The 22,382-nt window shown below is 37.7% G+C and overlaps 1 protein-coding gene and 1 long non-coding RNA gene across 3 annotated transcripts in view; one reads left to right on the forward strand and one right to left on the reverse strand.

Annotated features, from left to right (window-relative positions):
* Window positions 1–785: 785 nt before the first annotated feature.
* The window catches only part of LOC121101855, a 192,001-nt gene continuing 170,404 nt past the window's right edge, over window positions 786–22,382 (reverse strand). For both annotated transcript variants that reach the window (XR_005833868.1, XR_005833867.1), the window contains exon 3: window positions 786–852. This is a non-coding gene — a long non-coding RNA (uncharacterized LOC121101855). The remainder of the gene's footprint in view (window positions 853–22,382) is intronic.
* The window catches only part of NDST3 (N-deacetylase and N-sulfotransferase 3), a 157,657-nt gene continuing 145,736 nt past the window's right edge, over window positions 10,462–22,382 (forward strand). Inside the window, exon 1 of the mRNA XM_008689460.2 lies at window positions 10,462–11,591. Coding sequence (XP_008687682.2) covers window positions 10,566–11,591 — 1,026 coding nt within the window. The 5' untranslated portion in view covers window positions 10,462–10,565. The remainder of the gene's footprint in view (window positions 11,592–22,382) is intronic.

Consider the following 22,382-nt stretch of genomic DNA (forward strand, 5'->3'; position numbering starts at 1 on the left):
TATTCAAAGAAAACTATATTTAAACATTTTGTGATTTGTATGCCCTATAAAAACAGAAATAGAATTGGTGATAAAAACACTATTCTCCACTAAATGAATGTCTTGGATTTACAATTGCTTAACAGTTTAGACAATAGGGAGAAACAGTGCAAGTTTGCTTTTCCTGAGGTGTGGCTATTGAAGATAAGCATTCACCCTGACAGGCATGAACTCTAAACACCTGTCCAGTTTAGAAGATGCTGCCAGACCACAAAAGTAACAGCTTACATTATAATGATAATTAGTCTGAACAGTGCTCAAAATTGTTTTATAACTGAATTTTTTCTTAGAGTACCCAATAATTGGTTGTAGAAAACCAGTTGGGTTTTTTGTCTACTTGTTTGTTTTTGGCAAAAACTATATCCTTAGGTTCTGGGATGTCACAGTGATCTTCATGTTACTCTAAACAATCTTCATGAATTTTCTGTAAGTTGCATAACTAGAGAAAAATTCAGGCTTTTCTACAATTAATGTGTATAACAAATTATTTCACAAAAACTCCTACAAATTACTGAAGGCTATAACTCTTGATTACCGTTGCCAAACATGAGTTTAAAAAATCAAGCGTTGAAGTCCCACACTAAACATTTTAGCATCTCAATTTACATACACTTCATTTTTAATTATTTTCTTTGGTTACAATATTTGAGAATAACCTGCAGCTAGATATGAATTTAGGCCTGGTTCTGCCATGAGAGACATAATCCTGGACAACTCCCTTGTTAGCTCTGGGCCTTCATCCCTTACCTGGAAAATGACAGTCTCAGAGATCCTTTCCTATCTTCTTTGTTGTTCAACACTGTAGAAATTGTTCTGAAAGACAGGACAGATAGACATGAAAAAAACTAAAGAATAATACAAAACTTGTTGATTAGTACTGTTGTCTAGGTATTTAGTAATAGATATGAAAATTTTAAAAATAACAGTTAACCTTCATGGAATGGTTACTTTGTCCAGGCACTGTTCTCAGCACTCATGTATTAATTTTTAGCTCACATAATCTTCAAAAAGATTATCTGAGGTAGATGTTCTAATTATTTCCATTTCACAAATGAGGAAATTGAGGCACTGAGAGGTTACTTATCCTTCTAAGATCATATACTTGCAAGTGGTAAAGATGGGATTCAGTTTGAGTCTGGTTCTAATGCATGTGCCCTGAACCACCATATTACATTTTCTCTCTATCGGTTTTCAAGTATTTGTGCTTGATATGCCTCTTGAAATAACAGAGGCAATTCATGTACCATTTCAGTCATTTCCACCACTTCTACCCTTATGTACTCCTACATATGAAATGATCATTTATTCATTCAAGAGATATTTACTCAGCACCTGTTACTGTGTCAGGCTTAAACCAGTGCCCAGGACCATTGCATGTGGTACCTTCCCTATGGAAGTATATACAGTCCAGTTTAGGTAGTTTCTTTCTTCTCCCATGATAGTCCAATTGGGTTGAGCATCACTTGTTCAAAAAGATGCCTAAGGTAACAGAGGAAGAATTTGTCTGACTTCTTTGTTGATTCATCCATAGGATAGAGAATAATAGAACAAGACCTCAGACTTCCTAGGGACTCCCTGTCATATTTCTTCATTGCTCCTCTCTGCTCTTTTTACATCATCCTCTCTGCCGATTGGCTACCTCTGCTTCTCTGGTTCATATAACCTGCCTAAACCATAGCCAAAAACTGATCTGTAACTTTACATCTTACGGTCTAGGCAACCAAGGAGAGATTAGTTTAATACTTTTGTTCCCATGACTCTGAAGAAGAAAAAAAAAAACGACAGAGGTTCTATTAGCTCCTGAAAGCTGCATTGGCAGTATAGTCATAAGGCCCTGCTAGTAGGCATACACTGATGCATACATTGTAGCTCAATTTAAGGGGATTTGGGAGACATTTTCTCCTTTAAGTCATACAGGCAGAACGAACAGCAAGCAGTAATGGGGTAGTTTTCTTGTCTTGCTTCACTGGCTGGCATAACAGAGAGGTGTTAAAAAAAAAAAAAAGGATTGTTTCTTTGATAATTTCTAGATACGAAAAAGGAGGGAAAATTGCAACAGAAAGGCATTTTTCCATTTAATGTATCAAACAAAGCCAGTGCCCCCAAGTGCAGTTATTTGCCCATCCATCCCAAAGAAAAACCACAGTTTTACAGACCGAGCGTATTCTTGGTCGTACTCCATGCAAATCAGCATCTGACTTGTCTACCACAGCAGGGTTCAATTAACATGACACAATTTCACACATTTCTTCCCAGAGAAGAGCATGTTCTTTGTCAATTTTTAATACTACTAAATTCTAGCAAATTCATGTAATGTATTTGAAGCCTCCCAATGCATTTTTCAACACTATAAAATACAGTTAATTTTGTGAAAGGGGAATGTTGTGAAGATCTTTTAAATATCTTTCATTTATGTTAGAACCTGAAGTTCTTTAGTTATTAATACTCATTTTCCAGATGGCAATCTTTTTTTCAACATTTCTTGTGCTGCCAACTTCAGCGTGATTCTATTGCATTTAGAAATTGATTTTTACTTTGGGATGATGGTGGGTGTTAGTGGAAAGAAAAGATAGGTTACAGTGACAAGGAGGTGCTTCCCCTTGCAGATATCACAATACTTTGCAAAATGTATGTTTGTATATATTCAGTTCTTCTCTATGTATACAGAATGGCTTATGACTCCAAAATATAATTTCTCCCTCTGCCTTTTGTTAATGGTATATAATTAAATAACAGCTAATGCTTCCTTGGTGGAAAACAGATGTTTTCCTTTTTAAAAACACATGCATTACAAAGCAATTCTAGTCATGCCAAATTCTGAAAAATATCAGAATGGGAAAAATAGGTATTTGAGTAAGATTCAATGAAAGGCACCTTCTGCATGTGCCTGACTTATGGCTGCGGTCAAGGTGGTCACCGCCATTCACAGTGTTTATATTATCACCTTGACTGATGGAAGATGGTTTGCCTTAATCACTGCTCTCATTTGTGAAGGCAGCTGCTAGTTGTAAAATTTAGTACAGACTCTCTTTTCACTCATTTAACAAGTATTCAGTGGGATGTTCTTACTTCAAGCACTGTATTGGTATCTAGAATATAGAGGTGAATAGGACAGGTACTTACAGATGCTTCCAATCTCTGGAGAAATATTACACAAAAAGCCATATGACTAATTATACCTATGGAATGTGCTGCAGAGGTAAAGTAGATGGTGATGTGAGTATGTGTAAAAAGGGAGACCTGAGAGATCTGGGGAATCAAGGAGGCTTTGTGAGCCGTGGGATTCGGAGGATGAAGCCAGATGAAGACATAGGAGAAAACTTCCAGAGGAAGTTTGGAAGTCCTTCCAAAGAGGATAACATGTAAGAAGACCCTGAGTCAGAAAAGAGGTGGTTGCTTTTGGGGAACTGAAAGAGGACCCATTTACCTGGAATTTAGAGGGGAACACACCATTGAACCAGGCCTGAGATGTAAGAGCGGGAAGCGTTCCTCACAGTGTCTCGTAGGACATGTATAGGAATTTGCATTTTCATCAGTAAGTGAAATAGACAGCCATTGACACATTTTCTGCCGGGAAGAAACAATCCGATTTGCACTTTGATGCTGGACTGAGAAAAGAACAAAAGGAGCCCAGAGTGTTTATGAGGAGGCTGTCGTTGCAGTAGTTCAAGTGAGAGGGACATTGCCTAGGAGAGAGCAGTATACTGGAGAGGTGAGGTGAGTTTTGGGAAATGGAAATGAGAGGACTTGGGCTTGTTTAGATAAGCAGAGCTAAGGGGAAAGGAAGGTGTCAAGGATGAGCCACTACATGGTCGTGGAAAGATGAAGATGGTTTTAGAGAGTAGGTCACACATTGTATTTTAGACAGGTTGAGTTTTTTTGTGACATGAACCCAGTGGAGCTAAACAGTGGCTGGTATGTAATAGGAAGAATACAGTTACTGTGAGTTATTGTTATTATATCAAGTTGATAGTTCAATTTGCAATCCCAGAGTTCAGAGGAAGGAGGTTGGAGTTATAAATAAACATTTGGAATTTATTGGAGCATAGATGGTAGGGAAAGCCAGTGAGTATGTGAGCTCATCTGGGGTAATGGGGAGGAATGAGAAGAAGCCCAAGGATGGACGTGATGCTGGGTTATGTCTCTGATTGAGTCTCCTCCTCTGCTCTGACGTTAGCTTCCTGCATCAAAGGTGGACTTCCTGCTCTGCCCACAACTCTGCTTACACTGGGATGCTTGTAGCTGTCCCTTTAAAGCCCTTAGTGAATTTTTATTGGCCATCATTAGGATATTTCCCATTTCCTCTGTTAGTTCCATCGTCATTGTTGTCATCATCATCACCACCATCCTCCTCCTCATCATCGCAGGTAACATTTAGTATATTCATTCTATGTGCCCCACACTTTCTGAGAGCTTTTTATAGTTTACCTCATAATCCTCATGAAAACCCTATTAATAATAGGTATCACAAGTATCCCCATTTTCATACGCAGAAACTGCAGCATCTAAAGGTAATAGCTACCCCCTACCCATTTCCTACATGTTCCTAGCATGAAAAGTGTTGTAGTTGGGGGCGCCTGGGTGGCACAGTTGTTAAGCGTCTGCCTTCGGCTCAGGGCGTGATCCCAGCGTTCTGGGATCGAGCCCCACATTGAGCCCCACATCCCAGCATTCTGGGATCAAGCCCACATCGAACCCCACAGGCTTCTCCACTAGGAGCCTGCTTCTTCCTCTCCCACTCCCCCTGCTTGTGTTCCCTCTCTCGCTGGCTGTCTCTCTCTCTGTCAAATAAATAAATAAAATCTTAAAAAAAGAAAAGAAAAGTGTTGTAGTTGCTTTCTGGGGTGTATGGCATCTTCATTGCAGTGTGTCAAGTTCCAATTTCAGTTCAACCACTATAAGCTTTGGCATCCTGGGCAAGTTACTTAGCTTTTAAAGGGCGCAACACCACGCTGGCATGTAGTTAAGTGTCCATTAATTTAGCTGTGTTGCTGTTGTTGTTACTGTACCTTCCCATATGATGTTATTTCCTTCAGTGTGCCTTATAGGAATCCTGATGAAGTGGTGATGTTTATAACCGGCGCAACCTTGCAACTTTCCTGTATCTGCTCCAGCTCTTCCAAAATGCCTGCCTAAGTGATTTACTGATTTTCTAATCTAACTTACACTTCCTTGGTCATTCAGCATATTCCTCATCATAGGTGTCCTAATGCAAGCACAGCTGTCAGCTCCCTGCTTGTAGGAAAGACAGTCGTGTCCATGGAGACCCTCTGACATCTTTAGTCATTCAGAGAATTCTTCAGACCACACAAAAGTTTATAATTTTCAATGTATTTTTGTTAGAGCACTTCAAGAATACAATCATCGGGCACCTGGGTGGCTCAGTCGATTGGGAGTCTGCCTTCGGCTCAGGTCATGATCCCAGGGTCCTGGGATAGAGTTCCGTGTTGGGCTCCCTGCTCGGTGGGGAATCTGCTTCTCCCTCTCCCTCTGCCTGCTGTTCCCCCTGCTTCTGCTCTCTCTCTCTCTCACTCCCTCGCCCTCAAAATAAATAAATAAAATCTTAAAAAAAAAATACAATAATCATGATACTGAAGTGTTTGCCTGTTGCTCTTGTTGGCCTTTAAAAATGTTTTTATCCTGTTTCTTGTTTGAAAGATTACTGGGAATGACACAAACCCTATACCCTTGGAAATTTCAGTCTAACAAGAAAGAGAGACATTAAACAAATAATGTTGCTAATATTATTTAGTAAGAGTTGTGATAAAAGCCTGAAATCAAATGTAATTATAATTAGATTACATCATCTGGGGATCTGGTCTAAAGGGGGAGGAGTAAACTTGGTCAGAAAAGGCTTTCCTGAGGAATTGAATTTGTGTCGCATATCCACATTTGCCTATGACCTATTAATTTCAAATGTTTCCTTGTCTTTTTTATTTGTCAACATCCAGCTGTTTTGTAGAACATTGTGATTTTGCTATCGCCCTGTGCATCATTTAGTCACCTCTCTGAACCTTAGGTGAACATCATTAGCTCATGCCAATTTCCACTCTAAGCTTGTGTGTTTCTATTACTGGCACTTTTATTCTTCTAGTCCCCAAGCATAATTTATCACTAATCATTTCCTTTTCCTTTTTCTCCTGTCTCTCTTCATTTTCACTCTCCCTGATAACCACCTTAGTCTGGACTCACACCACTCCCCACCTGGATTGTGCAGCAGCCCCTGAAGCAGGACTGTCCTGGCTCCACCTCCTTCTTCACTCTGCACAATGTAGCACATACTCTCTCTGTTCATATGACTGCTGTTTGCCCATTCTGGATGGCACTGCGACTCCAATCACCTGTAAATGTGACTTTTATTGTCTCTCTTCTGTTCAGATTCATCTAGTGCTGTTTCCAAGTCCACACTTTTGTGCTTCACAGTCACTTCCAAGGACATTCATTAATCTGCAGGACTCCTTGAATGAAATATTATTTCCATGTTCAACCCAACACATACTATCATATTAGTTTAGTCTCACTCTCAGATAAACATATTGTAACCATTTCATTTCTTCAACTTTGTCAGGTATTTTAAGTAAGCTCTCCCCCCAATGTAGGGCTTGAACTCACAACCCCAAGATCAAGTCACATGCTTTCCTGACTGAGCCAGCCAGGCGCCCCCCTTGCCAGGTATTTTTGCCTAACATGTTCATCCTGCCCTCATATCCAACTCTTGCCCATCATGTTATGTCCCCCTCAAGTACCATGTCTCTTAGAAACTGCTTTCCTAAATACCATTAATCTTTAATTAATCATTAATCTTGGTTTTGAAACTTGTAACAAATATAGTCTGTACAGCATAAACCATTACCTATTATGTACAACATAGTGTTGGCTGTTGTTTCACAAGTCATTTCCCCCAACAGAGATCATGCTTCTACAGACAAGAATCACTCTTAATATTACCTCTGTGGTGTCCCCTGCACCTCATACAGCCCTAAGCCCTAACTGGGTGTTCAACAAATACCTGATGACTGATGGCAGAATGATTAATTGATAGGTATCTTTGGGTGGGTGAAGATTTAATACCTACCACAGTGGCTTCTTTTATCCTATGTTAGGATGGTATGATTATATTCTTTAGTATTAAGTAAAACAGAGATATTAAATCCAGCTAATATATAGATAATTATAATCATACTAATAGTGGTAAATAACCTTAAAAGTAAGATGTGACATTAGAATAAAGTAGAAGTGTCAAATTAGCCTGTAAGGTTAATATGCCACTGTATTCGACTAATTCCACAAATAGTCATTGGGACTGGGGCTGGCACTAGGGGCTCAGTGATAGAGGCCTTATCTCTACCTTCTTAGAGTGTTTTACAGTTGGACAAGAGAGACTGACAGACTGACAATAAACAGAATTTTAATTTCAATAGTGTCAGGCATTACAGAGAAGATATCATTTCTACAATGGCCATGTGTCACTGATGGTCTTCCCACATTGGGGAAGGTCAGCTCCATCTGAGAAGGTTTCACAGGGGAACTGTGTGAAGGAGCTTAATTTTCCACATGTCCCTGTCTTCCTAGTGATCCCTACCAGTGAAGGGCTCAGCAGAAGCTGCTATAGGGCCACCCCACGCAGAAGGACTGACAGCAACAGTCCAGTGCCTTTTGAGACTGTCAAAGTTAACAGACATACAGAGAATGAGAAGTAGTTGGTGGATGACGTTGCAGTAGGAACAGTAACTTTTGAGAGTCTACAGCAGACTAAATTTGGCCACAGCAAAGTGTGCTGTCAAAAAAGGTTTAAAGAAAACTTAGAGAATCTTAATGTGTCCATTTAAATATCTTAGACCATATCCTACCCTCAGAGACATGCGCTGGAATTCCCTTGGCTTCCAGAAGAAACTTGAGGAGTTTAATAGAAAAGGGAGATCTTTCAGTATTTTATACCAGGAAATGGAGAAGGTAGCTTTAATAAGTTCCTCATATCCATCCCAAATAGTGAGATCAAGTACTCCTCACCACTTTGCCTCATCGCAGAGAAGATTAGTATGAGTTACATGCCTTTTATTTCTGACAATAAGAACAAACTATGAAACACTGCTATCTGAAATGCAAAATGTGGTAATACATTTTGTATCCAGTCAAAAACACTTCACAGCTAAAATTGAAACTGAGGCATGGAAAGATATGAGATTTTATATCCTGCTATTATGCTCTAGAATATTATATTATTCATAAACATGTACATAACTTTTAAAGTGCAATTACTTTTCAAAATGAAATAACTACAATTGCAGTGGACACTCTGCATTGTCCTGGTAATTTTGATTTGCTTAAATTGCACCTACATCTAGGCTTGAATGTTTCAAAGAGTAGAATGTTATCCTTTATATTAGATTTACTTGCAAGCATGCCAGGTCACTTGATGCCACTATACTTGGCAGAGTGATGATGTACCACAGACCCTCGTGCCAGACCAAGTTCTCGTCCTCCTTTCTTTGCAGTGTCCCTCAGACTTGTCCCTTCCCATACTCTCCCTGACCTATGATCACTAATGGTGTATATGACTGGATTGTGAGAAATAAGTCTGCACCGGCGTGCCAGCCTTAACTCTCTAACAGTGCTCTAGGATATCCTCCACATTATATGTTAGTTCATTTTCCTGAAAAATCTCCCCCTTACCATGTTATTCCCCAAATCAGGAAAGTAGAACTGTTCCCAGTGCGTTTTCTCAACCGTGAACTTGTATGCTATCAAATCTCTCCATAATCTAAGGTACCCATACTTTGTAAAATTTATTTTTGGGGGACTTCATACCCTTGCCTTCCATTCTTCCACTTCTTGGGCAGAGTGTTCCTTGCCCAATATTGTGCTCAGTCCTGCCTCTATAAATTCCCTCCATCTCACATGCCTACTTACATTATCCTCACTTCAAGGCTCTGCCCAAATCCTACATCCCCCTGGAGCACTGCAGGCTTCCCAACCTGCCATGGTCACTTCTCTCATCTCATTAGAGGCATTTGTCTCTAATCAACAACCATTTATTATTGTCATGCTAGTCACTGTCTCTACTTTATAATTTTGGACTCCTTAAGGAAATCCACTCTGTTGACCATTTATATTTTAAATAGAAAGATACCTACCCCATAAATATTTGAATGATATAGATGTCCTAAATATTTGAATGAATAATTACAATATACAATTTACAGGATAAATATCCTATTTATGAGTATCCTAGTCTGTAAATATCCTGCAGTTACATGCCAGAGTGTATTATTCATAAAGACAAACATTCAAAATTCATTGCTTATTTCATAGGTGAATATCACAGAATTTTAGTGCCAGAATGTTCTTGGTGATCATTTATTCTAACCTTATCACTTTACTTAAAAGGTATTGGGGTCAGGGGCGCCTGGGTGGCACAGCGGTTAAGCGCCTGCCTTTGGCTCAGGGCGTGATCCTGGCGTTGTGGGATCGAGCCCCACATCAGGCTCTTCCACTATGAGCCTGCTTCTTCCTCTCCCACTCCCCCTGCTTGTGTTCCCTCTCTCGCTGGCTGTCTCTATCTCTGTCGAATAAATAAATAAAATCTTTAAAAAAAAAAAAGGTATTGGGGTCAAAGTGACACAATTAATAAGAAGTATAGGTTCAGTGAGCCCTTTCAGCCTGCCTTGTGGACAATAACAAGACCTTCCTTAATTCTTTCATATTCCAAATTTCCTTGAAAAGTGCCAAGACCATAAGACTCTAATAAACTTCTGCTCTAAGAAGCACTCAGGTTTCTTTCTTATTGTTTTTCAAAAGCTACTAAATTTTTCTAAGGTTAATAAGTCTTGAGAGGGACTTGAAATTATAGCATGACAAGGTGTTTCATGAAGTTTTAGTTATTTTCGTTGTTTTTAAAAAATACTTTTATAGTATTTTTTTCATGGACTTACTGAGCTGTTTTCCAAACAGTAGAAAGTAGTGTCTTAACTATAGCACCTAATGAAACATGTCCAAACTTATGAATGTTCAGCATATGTAGTTAAACACATATGCATCGTGTATGCATTACATGATAGGGTGTGCATGGCTCAGGTGACCTCTCTGTGGTCTTAGGGATATGTTATCTACAGAGTTTGATGCAAAGTTTAGTGAATAAAAGAAAATTTCTGGTTAGCCCAATGTATTTTCTATACGAAAGATAGAGAGCCTCCGTTATATGGAGCCCTCTTCCCATTTCTGTCCCTCCCATGTCCTCATCCAGACCTGGCAGGAGGAAAGAGAGGCTTTCTTACAGACCAAATACCAGTTCATCTGCCTCACAGGTTGCCACTCGTGCCAATCAGCGGGAAAAACTTGTTCATTTTAATGCCACAGAATGAATGTTTGATATTCTGTTCTATTTTATTCTACTTTTCAGACTATATTTTCTGTGAGTCCTGATCAAGGGGTACAAATGCGCTGCAATGGTGACATAAACTATTGACTGAGACTGGAACAGGAGCTGGACACCATCTCTTCTCTTCTTCTTCTTCTTTTTTTTTTTTATGGTGCTTCTATTGGAACAGTCTGAGGAAAGTATATACAACATGAGTTTTATCATGAAGCTTCACAGACACTTTCAAAGGACGGTCATTCTGCTTGCCACATTTTGTATGGTGAGCATTATTATTTCTGCGTACTACCTGTACAGTGGCTACAAACAGGAAAATGAACCCTCTGAGATGATGTCCGAGGTGGACTGTGGGGATTTCCAGCACCTACCATACAGGCTTATGGAAGTGAAGGCAATGAAGCTTTCCGATGCCTCGAGGACAGACCCCACAGTCCTGGTGTTTGTGGAGAGCCAATACTCATCGCTTGGTCAAGACATAATTATGATTCTAGAATCCAGTAGATTCCAGTATCACATTGAAATTGCTCCTGGAAAGGGGGATCTCCCAGCACTTATAGAAAAAATGAAAGGCAAATATATCCTCATTATTTATGAGAATATAGTAAAGTATATAAATATGGACTCTTGGAACCGAAGCCTTTTAGATAAATACTGCATGGAATATGGTGTGGGTGTCATTGGATTCCACAAAAGTAGCGAGAAGACTCTACAGAGCTTTCAGTTGAAAGGTTTCCCTTTCTCCGTATATGGAAACCTTGCAGTAAAAGATTGTTGTATTAATCCTCATTCTCCATTGCTTCATGTGACCAAATCTTCCAAGCTTGAAAAAGGTTCTTTACCTGGAACGGACTGGACAGTTTTCCAGATTAATCACTCAGCCTACCAACCAGTAATATTTGCCAAAGTAAAGACTCCAGAGAACCTTTCTCCTCCTCCCATCTCTAAAGGTGCTTTTTATGCCACTGTCATACATGATTTGGGGCTTCATGATGGAATTCAAAGAGTTTTTTTTGGCAACAACTTGAACTTTTGGTTGCACAAGCTCATATTCATAGATGCTGTTTCCTTCCTGTCAGGAAAGAGGCTGACACTGTCCTTGGACAGGTACATTCTTGTGGATATTGATGATATTTTTGTGGGAAAGGAGGGAACAAGAATGAACACCAATGATGTTAAGGTAAGGCCCTTTTTATCTCAAAGTTTCAAAGTTTAGGTCATCTTTCAGTACGTTTCCCAACTGTCCCAGTTTTTCTGGGGCTAAGGGATTTCCTAGGACATGGGATATTCATTTTATCGGAAAGTCTCAGGCAAACTGGGATGAGTTGGCTACTCTCAGCTATATCTGAGATAAAGGGCTATATCTCTCTAAATCAAGAAAAATGAAGACTATACTAAAGGACTGAGTGTGGCAGGATCCTGAAATGCTTTTCTATGTGTATGTACAGCTACAGAGTAGAAACCATCTTGTTTAATTAACTTTCCAGAAATTATCTACCTTAGAAAACTATTACTAATCTAAGACTTCAGTTCATTTAAATATGAAACCAAAGTGAATTTGTTTTAATGAAAATACATACGCCCACAAATTTTCAAGAATTAAAGATCTCATAAGTAGCAAGTTCAGATATTTTTGGAAGTCAAATGTGCAACTCATTTTCTCTTATATTTTTTTGAAACTCTTAAAATCAGCACTGCTATATATGGAAAGCTATGAATATACAAGCATACTTATTCAAACACAAATATAAGGATTTAAATTAAATTTCAGAATTCATTGAACACTTCTGGTACATATATGAAGCCCATCACGCTGCATTTAAATGTTATTAGATTTCTCATTGTATAAAACTGTTGCCCTTAAGTAGAAAACAATTACTTGAAGATAGTTGGTTTTTGTGAATGAATGAATTGTTACATAAACAACTGGTTGTTTAGTATTAGTGAAATTTAAAATTAAAATGATCTACATTTATCTTACTTTCCCATTCAAAATACTGTAGGATTCTATCTTTCTTATACTACAGATTGATTTCTCATAAAAGTGAAAGAAGAGATTTTGATACATATTTTTTATTCTGACCTTTTGGTAAAATACAAAGGACTAAATCAGATGGAAAAAAGTCTTGAAAACTGCATTCTTTTCTATGAAGACTAAGCATATGGCAAATAATAGTAATGTTCATCACACGAGTTAATGAGCTAAGAATACCAGAAGGACCATTAAATATTACCATAAAAGAGTGTGAAAACTGGAAAAAAAAAAAACCTCCATATTTTTGACAGTATTTTAGACTCTTTTTTTTAACTCAATAAAAATTAATTAACGTAGAAGTTGTGTTTAAGTTTTCATTAAAACTTATGAAATATACTTGAAAATTGTAGCTAAATTAAAATCAAGTTGGTAGCTTAAACATTATGCACTTGAAAATTACAAACAGTATATAATTCTCTTCCAATTTTTCCATTTCAAAATATTATGATAAAACATGTTTTTAAGGTTTGATTTCTGAAGTATAATTCTTTAAACTGGCAAAATATGTTGTTATGCCATTTAAAAATGTGCTAGATAAATCTCTAAGCTTTATATGCAAACCCTACTATATCCTCTAAAATTATACAAAATATAAAATGCCTTCAGTGTTCTTAAGGTTAAACCATTTTTAAGGGGTATAAAAAATTAAACACATTACAACTGAGCACATTTAATAAGAATTCAGCATATATAAAATATTTAATGAATTGCTCATTTGGATGGGAATATATTTTCTAACCATACCAAAGGCTTAAAAGAAAGTATATTTTGAATTCTTTGGGCTTTTAAACTACTTCTACACTGTATCTGTGATTGTGTCTCAAGATACTAATTCTTTGTATGCAGTTGCCCTGAGAGTCTAAACATTTTCTTTCCGTCCCTCCCTCTTCCTTCCTTCCTTCCTTCTGTCCTTCCTTCCTTCCTTCCTTCTTTCCTTTCTCTCTCTCTCCCATTCCTTTCCTTTCCTTTCCTTTCCTTTCCTTTCCTTTCCTTTCCTTTCCTTTCCTTTCCTCTCATTCCATAGCTAGTTACTAAGCATGTCCTACATGTGAGGTATTTTTGGCAATATGTAGATAGAATCATAAGCCATGGCCTCATCCCTTTAGACGAAAGGATGGGGGGGAAGTACAGTAAGAGAAGCCCAGAAAGCACATAGTTGGTGATTGTGCTGAGCATCTCTCTGCTCAGTAACTGTGTGGCCACATCACATGCTAGACACAGAAGCAGGCACTAGGGATACAAAGGTAAATAAAGCATGGCTCCTCTCTTACTGAGTTTACTGTCTTGGTGGGGGATGCTGATAAATGGGTAGATAGTTTGCTCTGCAGTAAATACAATAGTAAAGATGTCTACATGGTTTTACGTAAGTACTGCCTTGGGAAACACAGTACTCTGTGGGTATACCTGAAACTATTAAGTCCTATTAAGCAGGACAGATTTTGAAGGCAAGGCTAGAGCAACACATGAGTTGAGAGGCTGTAGCAGTGATATTTCAGACAAAAGGAAATTTCTTGAAACTAGGAAATGATAAAGAATGGAAAAGGAAGGGCCAATTTAAGAACTATTTAAGAGGTAAAATTGAACAACTTACTAACTGGGTCACTGGAGATGAAGGAGAATATAATCAAGGATAACATTAAGATGTTTGGCATAGGTGAATAGTGGTTGATTATTCCAACAACAAAGAAAGAGGAGAGAGGGGCACCTCAGGTGGCCCAGTCGGTTAAGTGTTGGTTTCCTCTCAGTTGGTGATCTCAGGGTCCTGAAGTCGAGCCCCACGTCAGGTGCCCATGCTCGGTGTGGAGTCTGCTTGAGATTCTCTCCCTCTGCCCCTCCCACTTACACTCTCTCTCTCTCAAATAAATAAATCTTTAAAAAAAAAAAAAAAACAGAACAGGAGGGTCACAGTGAAGGTAATCAGAGGCCATATTAAAAATGTTAAATTATTGAAGTGCATCTGAGACATACAGGTACAGATGTTTTAACAGGTAGTTGGCTCATAAGAGAAGTCTGGATAGCAAGCATAGTTTTTAAAGTTACTGTTCTATCGAGGGAGTGGTTCAAAGCATGAAAGTATGTGAGATCAGCCAGGGAAAGGATTTATGGAATGATAAGGGAAAGACTGAGTATAGAATCTTGAGGAATATCATCTTTCAGAAAGCAACTGGAGAGAGATGATCTCATTAATAAGAGTAAAAAAGAAGAGGGTCAGAGACTAAGAAGCTATGCTGTTATACAGTAGTCCCCCTTATCTGTGGTTTTGTTTTCCATAGTTTCAGATACCAGCAGTCAACCATGGTCAGGAAGCAGATGATCCTCCTGACACACGGTCACGAGGTCAATAGTAGCCTAACACTCTATCACAATGCCTCCGTCATTCACCTCACTTCTTCTCTTCATTAGGCATTTTGTCATCTCACATCATCACAAGGGTGAGTACAGTACAATGAGATGTTTTGAGAGAGAGACCACATTCACATAACGTTTATTACAGTATATCATTATAATTATTCTATTTTATTATTGTTGTTAACCTTTTTCTGTGCCTGACTTATAAGTTAAACTTTATCATAGGGATGTATGTATATGAAAAAGCATATGTAGGGTTTGGTATGATCCCTGAGCTCAGGCATCCACCCTTGGTTTCGGAACATTTCTCCCATGAATAAGGGGGACTACTGCATAAGCCTTGGGAATAAAGAATGTCGGGAAGGGTGTGACCTGCAGTATAAAATCCAGAAGCAGTGTCCACTGAGGTAAGGACTAGAAGTCTCCTTTGGTAAAAGATGAAGGTCATTGGAGACGCTTGCAAACTCCAGGGGAATGGAGCCAGAGGCATGCCTCGAGGCAGAGGCATAGTTGCAATAAGTTCAGGAGTAAGTTAAAGAGATAAGACATGGAGAAGAAGACTATGGGATACTCAGTGGAGAAATTTTGATGTGAAAAATCAAAGAGAAATTAGCAGGAGGGTGAACAGGAGTTAGGGTGACTAACCATCCTGGTTTCCCTGGACTGAGAGCATTTAGTGCTAAAACTTAGAGTCCCAAGCAAACTGGAACAATAAGTCTTCGTAACTAACTGGGGTTAGTTAACCTGGTTAGTAACCTTACCTTATCTTTTTTCCTAGGAAGAGAGATTAAAGAGCATGTGATAAAAAAAAGGTCGTGGATGTGGTAATTAAAAGTCCCTAATTAATAGAAATATTTTTAATCAAGTTCTTTAATTATTACCACTTATTAAGAATATTATATTTTCCCTTCTTAAAGTATTAAGAAAATGGAAAAGAATGTGTGAAAACTGAAGGCAACATAGAATGTTTCTTGCAAAACTAGAAGGATGGTGCATAGCACGTAAATTTTAATTATCATACTAATCACTGCAAAAGTGTTATTTTTTTCCTTATGTGGAACAAAAAAAAATGTGTTTCCTTATTTAACTGGAAAATTAGAATGAGCAATGCAATATCAGTTTTTACTTAGTTGGCTGTTGAATAACACGAGCACTTTTTAAAGAGCCTCAAAGAGATGTAAGAAGCTGACATGGCACAAAATATATGACTCTTCACAAGGAAGAAAAAAAAATACAGACCTAAGGTGTTGCTGTTTTAGTTGCAGAATCTACAAACTACAAGCCATAGCCCTTGGACAACCAAAGAACATATAGTCTAGACAATTAATATGTTCCTCAAAAGTGTCAATACTAATTTCAGTCATACTGAAGTCAGAAAAAGGGGTGTGTGTGTGTTTTATTGATCTGTGTACAAGACTTGTCTCAAGTTCACCATGGACGAGTTTTGTGACATTCAAGTTCCTAGAGTTCTGGGAGCTGTCTCAGACTTCCTGAGACTAAGGGTACAGAAAGGGTTTTGGAGAGGGAAAGTGGTTTATGAATAGATGTTTCTGCCATTAAAGCATTTTAAAGCTATCGACGGAAGCACAGCATGACCAGATGAATATTAACAATTCACATTCTCCCTTAGAAGAATGAATTCACTCTAGGCCTAAGATCCATTATATCTTTAGACTGAGACCATTTCCTGTAACATTTCACCCCTAAGACAGTTGTGAAGTGGAAGAGGGAAGGGGGTCTTTCAAAGTTTTACTGAACTCTCTGCAGCTATACTCTCAACAAATAAAAGAGCTACATATCACTCGCTTCCTCCTATGTTTCTCCCTCCTCCTTCTAAGATTGGCACACATTGTCTTTTTGCCAAGCTTTCTAACATGCATGAGAAAATGAGGAGCCAGTGCACACTATTATTATTATTATTATTATTATTATTATTAGCACACTAGAGGTGCCCACAGTGTGACTGGAGGTTAGCAACTCAGCAACCCCTTCCATCTCCACACTATCCCCAGTCTTTCCCACCAGTCTCTGACGGGTCACTGTTCCTTCATTTGGCTGTGGTAAATTACCCCTTATAAATATCTACATTTTAAAAGTGGCCTTAAGAGAGGGCAGTTCTTAAATCTTTAATACAATGTCATCAGTGACTTTATCATTATTTTCCTCACTAACTAAAGATCCCAGAGTGCCTAGGGAAAAGAAAGTACTGAAAATAGAAGTAGGAAAAGCCGTAAAGGTCTGAGAAATAAGTGGTATCAGGCTCAGAAGATGGACTTGGCTGACTTCTCAGTCTTGGTAGGGGCCGACCCCTGGAGGCTGTAACTGGAGTGTAAAGGTGATCTCTATGCTGCCTGACTTCACTCTCTCATCAGAATATTCACTACCCCAGCTAAAGTAAAGCCAGAGGCTTCATAAAATCATTGAAAAAGAACTTCACATACCAAATGTCTGGGGGGGAAGGCAACTGCAATCAATTACTCTGTCATAAGTAAAAACAGAAAGGAAACAAAAATTTCTCCAGATAGTTCACTATAGTGCTCTGAAGGGATGTCAAAACCTACACGGCACCAATCCTTCCCCCCAACAACACTCTCATATTTCTCTAATTCCTTTCCATTTTCTCTGCTGTTTCTTATCTTTTATTTGCTGATATTCATTTTAACTGCAATTTGCTCTGGAAGCATGTGTCTGCTTGAAACTAATACATTGAATTTGCTGGGATCACTTTATGACTGGATATACTATTCCTTGTGTACTTGACAAAAACAAATATTCTTCAGTTCAGGGATATCTATTAGCTCAGCTTCGGTAACTCTGTTGTTCAAATCTTCTATGTTCTTACTGTTTTGATCTTTTTGCGGAGGCGCGGGAGGACGGGGTGTAGTACTTGATGGTATGGAAGGAGGTGTGTTTTATTCTTCAGCTCTGATAGTGGATTGTAAATATTTCCCTGCTTTTCTGTCAATTATCACCTTCTGTATTTTAAAGCTATGTTATTTAAGGATTATACACTTATATACACATTTATATTTACATATATATTTATATATTAATTGAAAATTAATCATTCTGGGGTTACCTTAATGCTAACATAGCTAGCCAGCTTCTGGGGGGTTACTATTTAAAAATTATACATTGTCTCATTTTTATATTTGCTCTGTCTTCTCTCCATATCTTTACATTATAAATTAGGTTAAAAAACAATTTGTCAGCTAATTTTTTTTATCTACTTTGCCAATATTTGTCTTTCAGTTAACAAGATCAACCTACAGTCATTTCATTTGATTATCAATGTGTATGGATTAATTTCAGCTATCTTATTTTGTCCTTTATATTTGTCCCACTTTTTCAGTTTCTTCTTTTTTTGCTCTGTTTTTTTATTGCCTTTATTGCCGGCTTCCTTCTTTTTCTACCCATTCCTGGTTTGAAATGTATATATTTTATTTTTATTCTTCTAGAAGTTTCTCCAGAAATTTAAACATATGTGCTAAACATATGTTTAGCTAATGTTAATATCTTCACACCTCAGTCAAAAAGGGTGAAGTACTTTATCTCCAATCATGCCCACTCTCCTTTGGCTGATGAGCCCTTCTTGTTTTGGATGTTATCTCTGTTGTTGCTTTTGTTCTTGAATCCCAGATCTTAGACATTATTATTTTTACCTCCATCAACGTTTTATTAGTTGGCTTACTCCTTTTCAGCAGAGAAGCCAGACTGAGGCCATTAACATATAATTTAGATCATGTCCATCCTCAGCTCAGAACCCTCCAGTGAGTTCCAGTCTTACTCTAAACCTAAATTCTTAACAATCTTGTATACCCTGCCTTTAACTCCCTAGCCTCTCACTGTGCTGTAACCTCTCTGGCCTCCTTGCCTTTCCCAGCAACTCCTTCAAGGGTTTTGCACTTACTGTTCTTTCTGCCTAAAATGGTTTTCTCCAAACTTGGTGCATGGCTCTCTTTCTCGCTTCCTTCAGTACGTCACTCAAATTGTACCTTCTCAGTGAAGTTTTCTCTGACCATTCTCTTTCAAATTGTAACTGCTAAATCTCCCCATCTTTTCCTGCTCATTCTTCTCCCTAGCACTTATGGTCATCACCGCTGCGCTCAAATCAGCTCACACAGGTTCAGCAGGACAACAGTGTAAGTCTCTTCACTCAGGACATAGCCAGCAGTTTGAAATTTGGCATGCAGGTAGCATTTACACCACAGAAACTGGCAAATGCATAGACGCAGGCTCCTCCCCGCCCCAAAAGAGACAGTTGGTAAAGTTTTAACAGCATGCTACTGGAAATGCCATACATATTTACTTATTTATGTTGCTTCATAACTTTGGCTACTAAAATGTCAGCTTCATGAGGGCAAGATTTTCTCATCGGTTTTTTCACGAGGTATCCCCAGCACCTAGAAGTGTGCCTGACTCAGTATATATTTGTTGAATGAATGAATCTCATTCATCCTGAAGCATATCCTTTAGTTATTTTAATGAGAGTCTATTCATGGTAAACTCTCCCAGATTTTTTTTTATGGAATATAAATGCCTTTATTCAGCCTGATCTTTGAAAGATAGTTTTGTTGAGTTTACAATGCTTAATTAACAGGTCCCTCATGTATAACCATGTGTCTCACATTAGGAAGATAGGGATCCCTAGAAGTCACCCGAATACTTGTGGTAGTGGAATATGTCAGGATCCACTGGTCTCTATCTTAAAATTGTCAAAAAGTTAGGCAGTTTGGGACTGTTCTTATGAATGTATATGAAATGTTTCTCTTTTGGTTTGATGGACTACATATTTCTAAATTTCATATAATGTGATTTATAATATACTGGAATATACATCACTCTCAATATTCTTAACAACTCAAATAGTCATAGTATGTTAGCAATCATACAAAGTTAAGGAAATAATTTTCTAGAAATAGTTTCTGGCAATAATTTAACATGGGAAAATAAGATAATGGTTTAGGCAAAGGGAAAAAACTTTCATATCTATTATCAACTTACACTTGATACATTTTATTAAATTTGTTAAATTGTGAGATAGAATGTATTTCTATTACTATTAATATTAAGGAGCTATTTGTTACACAATGACATTCTAAAACAATGAGTTCTAAATAATTTAAAGGAGACAAATGCTATTGGGGAACACCATAGGAATGTATAAACAGAATTTTTCATGACTAGTTACATTGTTAAAGTCCCAAAACAGTGAATCTCCTTTCCAAGCTTGACAAAGAGCAAAGCCATCATAGATGGAACCAGAGCTCAAACAGGCAATGGCAAGCTCCACACACTAGACTAGCAGGAGATTAGAAGACCAATACTCTGCGTTAAGATGTAGATTCTAAAGATATTCAATTTAGTTTAGAAAATTATTAACATCTATTCTGTCAAAGTGCTGTGATAGGGATTTCAAGGGGTACACTGATGAATAATGAAAGACATTTTTTTATAAAAGAAATAAAAAACAAAGGAGAAAATTTTGCTGTTTGTCAGTTCCTGGGTTATGTCCTTCTCTGGATTGAGAGTTGAGTGAGAGTTTTTGTTTTTTGGTTTTTGTTTTTTAATATTCCATAATTCTAGGAAATAATTCAAAATATAAAGGGATCTTCATTTGTATTTCTGTGATGATGGGTTATAATGTTAGGCCCATAGAAGATGCAGTTATTTTATAAGGATATATTTGGGGGTACTTAACTACTCCCCAAACAGGTAATACTTACTGAGTTCATATATTATCTTAAGTATTTTACATTCATTGTCATTTCACACTCACAAAAATCCTATAAAACAATGACTATAAGTACCATCACTTTAAATAAAGAAACTGAGATTCCTATACTAAGACTGACTTGCCTAAGATATTAAAACTAGCACGTGCCTGTCCCAGAATACAAAATGCAGTTTTGGCTGGCTGCCAAAGCTGAGCTTTTCCACCTCATGTTGCTTCCCAGTTACACCAAAACATAGTACTATGGTGTTCATATCAAATCCTCCCTACTAAATTCTACTTTATGGCAAATTGCATCCAAGACAGAGTCTATTATAGCTTAATGGCTCATTTAATTATAAATGTGGAACAAAACTTGGTATCAACAACCTCTTGGAATGCCTTGGACTTTATAACTGCAATGATATGGACAAGGTAGATTTTACTTTAAGATTTGAGTTAACAGTAGGCATTTTGCCTACAATTCTGGTTAATCATCTTAGCAGTTTGTAGTGAATTAAAGTGGCAGAGTGACAGACACTTTTGGTGCTAGATTAATTAAAGAACAGAAATTGCCCATAATTTAGATAATTTAACTTTTTTTCTTTCTGTATGTGCTCAGATTTTACAGTCCCTATAATGTTTTAATGTGCTTTATATAGGCATTTTAACATTTTTTAAAGTGTACAAAAAATGCAGGAAATTCTGGTATATTGTCTCTTAGTCTCTGGGAAGCATGAATTAATAGCTAAAGCACTTTTTTTATTCTTAAGTTTTATAGGCCTTTTATGCATAATGAACCTGTAGCCTGAGATATAAAAGATATCTTAAAATCATAATGTTGATATAAAATAAATTATGAGATATACTTAACATAATTTATGGACTGTTTATAGACAAAAGAAATAGTCAACCATTTTATTAAGCTTCTAAGTGGACTAAAATTTTAAAAGTATTGAAATTTACTCATTTGGTACATATTGGAATTTTAACTTAAAAGATTAAGTGGTTTTTCATTTTTATATTAATAATTCAATGAACAGAATGCTTATAATGATTATAATTATTATATTATTATATAATTATTAATCACATCAATCACTAAAATAGCTATATATTTATTTTCTATTGCTGCTGTAACAAATTACTACCAACTTAGTGGCATAAAACAACCCAAGTTTATTATTTTACAGCTGTGTAGGTCAGAGGTCTAACATGGGTTTCACTGGGCTAAGTACAAAGTGTTGGCGGGGTGGTGTCCCTTTCTGGAAGCTCTAGGAAAGAGCCCATTGCCTCATCTTTTCCATCTTCCACAGTCCACCCACATTCCTTGGCTTTTGCTCCCTCCCTTCATCTTTAAAGTATGCAGTGCTGTATCTCTCTCTGCCTTTCTTTCATAGCCATGTCTCCCTCTGGCTAAAACTGAGAAGGTTTTCTATTTTTAAGGATGTATGTGATTAGATTGGCCCACCTGGATAATCCCCATCTCAAGATCCTTACCTTAATCACATCTGCAGAATCCTACTTGCCATAAAAAGTAACATGTTCACAGGTTCCAGGGATTAGGACTTGAACATCTTGGGGCAGAGGGGGAGTAGGCTTTTTTTCTGCCTACCACAAGCTATGCTCTTCATCTAATCTGCCAGTAATTTTTTTTAAAGATTTTTTTAATTTATTTGAGAGAAAGAGAGAGAAAACACAAGCTTGGGGAGGGGCAGAGGGAGGGGGAAAAGCAGACTCTGCTGAGCAGCAGGCAGGATGCTGGGATCAAACCCAGGACCCTGAGATCATGACCTGAGCCACCGTCAGACACTTAAGTGACTGAGCCACTCAGGCGCCCCTAATCATGCCAGTAATTCCTACAGCTGCTCGTT

Source organism: Ursus maritimus, unplaced genomic scaffold, assembly GCF_017311325.1.
Source record: "Ursus maritimus isolate PB19 unplaced genomic scaffold, ASM1731132v1 scaffold_11, whole genome shotgun sequence".
Lineage (NCBI taxonomy): Eukaryota > Metazoa > Chordata > Mammalia > Carnivora > Ursidae > Ursus > Ursus maritimus.